The 6,529-nt window shown below is 38.9% G+C and overlaps 1 protein-coding gene across 1 annotated transcript; it reads right to left on the reverse strand.

Annotated features, from left to right (window-relative positions):
* On the reverse strand, positions 1-1,879 carry LOC134575242 (E3 ubiquitin-protein ligase TRIM39-like). The gene has a single exon (XM_063434500.1). The coding sequence runs from the start codon at positions 1,850-1,852 to the stop codon at positions 233-235; it is 1,620 nt and encodes a 539-aa protein (XP_063290570.1). The 5' UTR covers positions 1,853-1,879; the 3' UTR covers positions 1-232.
* Positions 1,880-6,529: the final 4,650 nt, after the last annotated feature.

Genomic DNA, 6,529 nt, shown 5'->3' on the forward strand with positions numbered 1-6,529 from the left:
ATACACACAGGGACACACACACAATCACACATATGGTGACCGACACCGTAACAAACATATACACAGCAATACACACAATTACATAGACTGACACACACCGTGACAAACATACACACAGGGACACACACACAATCACACATATAGTGACAGACCCCGTAATGCACATACAGTGACACATAAAATGAACATAACAGCAGTTGCTTAGTAACAGGTTTTGCTCAGACACCGATCACTAATGAATGATTCTAAGCCAAGAATTTACAGACTGAAATGATCTATGATGTACCTTGAGAAACTGAAAATCTACTCCAAATATAGCATGAAGCGGCTCAGTGAAGGTGGCAGTGAAGGTGTGTAAGTGTGTGATGGGCTCACACAGCTCATAAAAGGACAGCCGCCCAGCCTCATAGTCCAGGTATATCCCTAATCTCTGGCTGGAAGGGCGGTGAGTTAACAGCATTTCCTTACTTTCATGTATCACAGAATATTCATCATGATCCCACCTCCACAAACCCCAGGACTTGTTATTATATCCAATCACTGACTGACGCCCTTTTCTGGCAATTCTAGGATAGGCCATCCCTACAATCCATCTCCCTGATTCACTGCTCTCAACTTCCCAGTAATGTCGCCCCGAGGAGAAGCTCCTGCTGCCTAAAACCTGATTCTTCTCAAATCTATCTGGAGTTTCTGGGCGACTCTGGCTTATTTCTGATCTACATAAAGTTTTGAAATCATCTGATACAGTAACATCATTACTAGCCGTATTTACATCTAGTAAAATGTCTGAAGCCGTGTTTACATCTAGTAACATGTCTGAAGAATCCGGTACATGGAGTTGTCTCTTTACTCCAGTCACAATCCCAGCTAATCCTGAGTGTAAGGTCACTGAGATCAGACCCACATCCAGATCTCCCACAGCACAAAACTTTTTATCATCTCTCTCTCTGTCCTCATTATCTCCCTCCTCAGTATCACAATAGTCAGCGCTGTCTGATTCCCATCCTTGTAAGACAGTTAATGGGTCCATCATGTTACACAGCTCCTCAATGTGGCCCATCTTCCTGGACAGATCCTCTTTCTTTATTTCCAGCTGCTGGATTTGATCTGAGACCCGGAGTGTGACCTGCTCTTTTTGCCTTGAGATCTCACTCAGGACTCTCTTCTCTAGTGTTTTTAGTTGTTTCATAATGTCCTTAAGCAGGGCACCAACTTGCTCTGTTACTCCCGCAGCTTTTTCCTGAACTTGTCTCCTGAGCTCCTGCAGGCTTTGAACTCTTTTCTCAGCCTCCTTTTTCTTTGAGGTCAGTTTTTCCATAATATTTCTTAGTTTTTTCTTCTTCTTCTCAGAGGCCTCATTCAGAGTCTCTACTTTGTGATCCCTGTGCTGTCCATCCAGCCTGCAGGACACACAGATACAGACTGCATCCTTAGAGCAGTAATACTCCAAGACTTTCTTATGGACGGAGCATTTTCTATTCCTTAGTGAAGTGGTGGGTTCAATTAAGACATGTTCTGGTGACTTACTGTGGACCCTCAGGTGGGTTTCACACAGAGAAGCTTCACAATGAAGACATGTTTTAGCAGCAGGTACGGGAGAGTGAACACAATAAGTACAGGGGATCCCAACCTCCTTCTGCCCTGGGCGAGTAGATAGAAAATTCTCCACTACTCTAAACCCATGTTTACCTTCAGGGCAGGAATATTCTCTGCCACTCTGGTTGTCCAATGTTTTTGTGATGCAGTCTTGGCAGAATCTATGGCCACATATCAAGGTTACAGGTACAGGATCGGTATAAATGTTCAGGCAGATTGAGCAAGTCAGTTCATCTCTCAGATCAACAGACGCCATCACTGAAAGCAGCAACAAGAGTGAAAACCAAAGTCCTATTACCACTGAAAAAAACTGGGCGTATTTCATGGACTTTGGATTCCAGATTATCAATTGTTGAAGTGGAATCCATGGAAATAATGAGTAAATAACTCCTCAAACCTTCCACCCATTGTACAAACTCCAATGTAGCTAGAGCTGGAATTTCTGTTTGCAGCTCAGGTCAATAATATTTTTTTTCTAAAAATCTCTTTTTTTCCCTGAGGTAAATGTTATTATATATAAAGATCAGTAATAACAGGAAGTAGGGCAGGTTATCTTAACATATAATCAGATTTCAATCTCAAAGAGGATTTCTTTATAGAATGTTTTATAGACAATAAATTCACCACCTGACACATTGGAACCAACGTAATGTAACAATAAATATAAAGACCATATAAGTATCCTCACACATTCATCTCAATACCCACAAACCCAGTCTGTATCCTTGTACACATACACCCTGATCCAAATTATTATGCAAATGATATTTTTCTCATTTACCTATATAATTGATGTAAATAACAGTCAGCATAATTCTCATGTTATCAACTATTAAGAGTACAATTCAAATTTCATTGAACAAACCTCCTAATGATAACAGTATTTTTTTTAACCCCTTCAGGACGGAGTCAATAGTGCACGTTCTGATCAAAACAAAACGTAAACAAAAACTGGAATTTGCGCTATGTGTCTGTTCACCCGTAGTTCCCCTCTTTCAAATTATATGCACCCACACTTATTATATATCATTTTGTTCAGGAGAAACAGGGCTTTAATCTATCATTAACTATTCATATATGGAACATCATTTATTATGAATAAAAGTAAAAAAAATGTGAGAAAATAAGATTTTTTTTTAAATTTGCATTTCCGTCTGACATTTTAACTGTGAATGTCATAATACTGTTAGGTTTTACTGCAAAAAAAATGCTCATATTTGTAATCAGCGATGTCTCACGAGTACAACAGTACCCCCCCATTAACAGGTTTTATGTTGTTTTGGAAAGTTACAGGGTCAAATATAGAACATTACATTTTCAAATTTAAATTTGCCAGATTGGTAATGTTACCTTTGAGACGGTGTGGTAGCCCAGGAATGAGAATTACCCCCATAATGGCATACCATTTGAAAAAGTAGACAAGCCAAGGTATTGAAAGTGGGGTATGTTTAGTCTTTTTTAGTAGCCACTTGGTCACAAACACTGGCCAAAGTTAGCGTTCATATTTGTTTTTGTGTGAAAAAAGCAAAAAACGAATATTTGGCCAGTGTTTGTGACTAAGTGGCTACTAAGAAAGACTGGACATACCCCACTTGCAATACCTCGGGTTGTCTACTTTTGCAAATGGTATGCCATCATGGGGGTAATTCTCATTCCTGGGCTACCATACGCTCTCAAAGGCAACATAACCAATCTGGCAAATTTCAATGTGAAAAAAATGAAATGCAAGCCTTATATGTGACTCTCTAACGTTCCAAAACACCATAAAACCTGTACATGGGGGGTACTGTTATTCTCGGGAGACTTCACTAAACACAAATATTAGTGTTTTAAAACAGTAAAACATATTACAACAATAATATAGACCATAAAAGTGCAGTTCGCTTGTAAAAAATGCAAAAAACGTCACTTTTACTTAAAATATCATCGTTGTAATACAATTTACCAGTTTGAAACACGAATATTTGAGTTCAGCGAAGTCTCCCGGGTAAAACAGTACCCCCTATGTACAGGTTTTATGGTGTCTTGGAGAGTTACAGGGTCAAATATAGTGCTTGCAAATTAAATTCTCTGCACTTTCTCCCTGTGTTGTCATGCATGTCAATCAAATTTTAATTAATCAAATCACATAATTACGTTAAAAGATTATTTAAATATACATGTAGAATTTTAATATATATGCATTTATAGGTATTTAAATTCTACGTGTATACTGATGTAATCTTTTATGTAATTATATGTATTTATCTATATATATATATTTGCGGTTATTTGCATTTTATATATAGATAGATATATATAGAATGTCATTCTAAGTGTATTTTGTTACCGATATATATATATTAATAACAAAATACAGTTAGAATGAAATTACATATGCATATATAATTTATATTAAATTTTGTTTCAATATTTTATTTATTTATTTTATTATTTAATTTATTTATTATTTTAATTATACGTATTTATATATAATATATATATGTACATCTATTATATATATAATATATATACATATTATATATATGTAATGTCATTCTAAGTGTATTTTAATATTAATATATATACTTATATTAATATTAAAATACACTTTGTATGACGTTACATATATATAATATGTATATATATTATATATATAATATATATACATATTATATATATATAAAAATGCATTTATTTTATTTTTACACATGTCTAATTATTTTTTTTAATTCTTCCCACCAGCAGGGGGACTGTCTGATATTTCAAACAGTCCCCCTGCTGGCATATCCACAGCCAGCTATAGGGGGCCATGTGATCGCTCTTTGAGAGCGATCACATGGCCCCCGGGGGCCTCATTTGCCGTGGGAGGGCTGCCTGGGCTGTGAGGCAGTCCTCCCGAAGCGGATCGCGGCGGAGGTAAGTATAACTTACCTCCTGGGGCTGCAAGCCGTTACGGCGTGCTATGCCGTCATAACGGCGTTAAAGCCCACTTAACCCGTGACGGCATAGCACGCCGTAACGGCGTTAAGGGGTTAAACATAAAAAAACTATCAATGCACTGTTCCAAATTATTACACACAGTAAGTTTCAAAACACTTTATAAGTTGTAAAGAACTGAAAATTGTCATTTGTTGTGTTTGCAGCATATTTACTGAAATTCAAAGCTATTTCAATCAAACTTATAACAACATTTTAACTTTTTAAACATTTTAACAGGTCACGTTACATTTTAACATAGGACCCCTTATTTGATAGCAGCTTCACAAGTCTTGCATCCATTGAACTTGTGAGTTTTTGGACAGTTTCTGATTGAATTTGTTTGCAAGCTGTCAGAATAGCCTCCAGAGCTGCTGTTTGTATGTAAACTGCCTCCCACCCTCATAGATGTTTTGCTTGAGGATGCTCCAAAGGTTCTCAATAGGATTGAGGTCAGGGGAGGATGGAGGCCACCCCATGTGTAGCGGAGTAGCAGGGGTTAATCCAAGAACTCTCCGCTGGTAACCAAGATTCAGCATACAGAAGGCAGGAAACACAGCATAATCCCTTTTCCCAATGACTAGACGACACATAGTCTGGGAGTTAACTGAGGGCTTTATTGAAACATCACCCAATTTATACGGTTCTTACTGTACAGGGTTTCTAGACTGGGACAGCAGGGGTTTTAATCATGGGGACTGTTTGGGAAACTGACCATGCAGGGTCATTTCCCAGCATTCTCTGCTGCCCAGGGAAAATGATGACATCAGCAAGTACATATAATTGGATTAACGGTGGTTACAGGAAAATACAGTATTTCATATTAAAATATATAACTTATACAATTTCTTCTAAATTTCCATGATTGACCCCTTATTAGACTGCAGGGATCAGAGGGTACAATCTCACGAATTACCGCTGAGATCCCTGCAGAAATAACCGAATGCCACATGAATTACTCCTTTCAATATACGATACTGAGAAAGGAGAACTCATGAAGGGTTCCAATCTACCGAAAGAGCGGAACTCCCGAACGCTCCGGAAGTCCAGCGGTGTTTGGAAATCAAGTGGCCGATTTTAGTTCCACGCACTCGACGACCAAACACCGTTGAACTTTTACCGAACAAAGATGGCCGCCACGAAAACCTATTAACAGTACTTTGTTGCAGTTTGTTAATGAGAGACACACGACCGCATCGGTGTGGTCTCTCATTCGGTATTTTAACTTGTTTCCCGAACAGGATGGTGGATATTGTTCGGGAATCAATTGCCTGGTTCACATACCCCAATAAACGATACGCCCATTTTAAAAGTCCCGAACGTAGCCCAACGTAATGGAAGTCTTTTTCCAGTCTTTTAGTGTCTAGTTTTGCCACTCTATGACTTTCACTCATTTTATCCCCATAGCAGCCATTGATGAGAGTGGTTCTTTGCAACATGAGATGGTGCATTGTCATGCATGAAGATGATTTTATTATGGGAAGCATAGTTCTTCCTTCTGTACCAGGGAAGAAAGTGGTCAGTCAGAAACTCCACATACTTTGCAGAGGTCATCTTTACACCTTCGGGGACCCTAAGCTCCCTTCCCATGATTCCGGCCCAAAACATGACTCCACCACCGCCTTGCTGACATCGCAGCCTTGTTTTAACAGGGTGGCCGTCCAGCAACCATCCACTACTCCATCCATCTGGACCATCCAGGGTTGCATGGCACTCATCAGTGAACAGGATTGTTTGAAAATGAGTCTTCATGTATTTTTCTGCCCAATGCAGCCGTTTCTACTTCTGAGCATTGGTTAGTGGTGGCCGAATAGAAGGTTTATGCACAGTTGCAAGACTCTGGAGGACTCTACACCTTGATGTCCGTGGGACTCCAGAGGCACCAGCAGCTTCAAATATCTGTTTGCTGCTATGTAATGGTATTTTAGCAGCTGCTCTCTTGATCCGATGCATGGATCTGGCAGAAATCTTCCTC

This window comes from Pelobates fuscus, chromosome 10, assembly GCF_036172605.1.
Source record: "Pelobates fuscus isolate aPelFus1 chromosome 10, aPelFus1.pri, whole genome shotgun sequence".
Taxonomy (NCBI): Eukaryota; Metazoa; Chordata; class Amphibia; order Anura; family Pelobatidae; genus Pelobates; species Pelobates fuscus.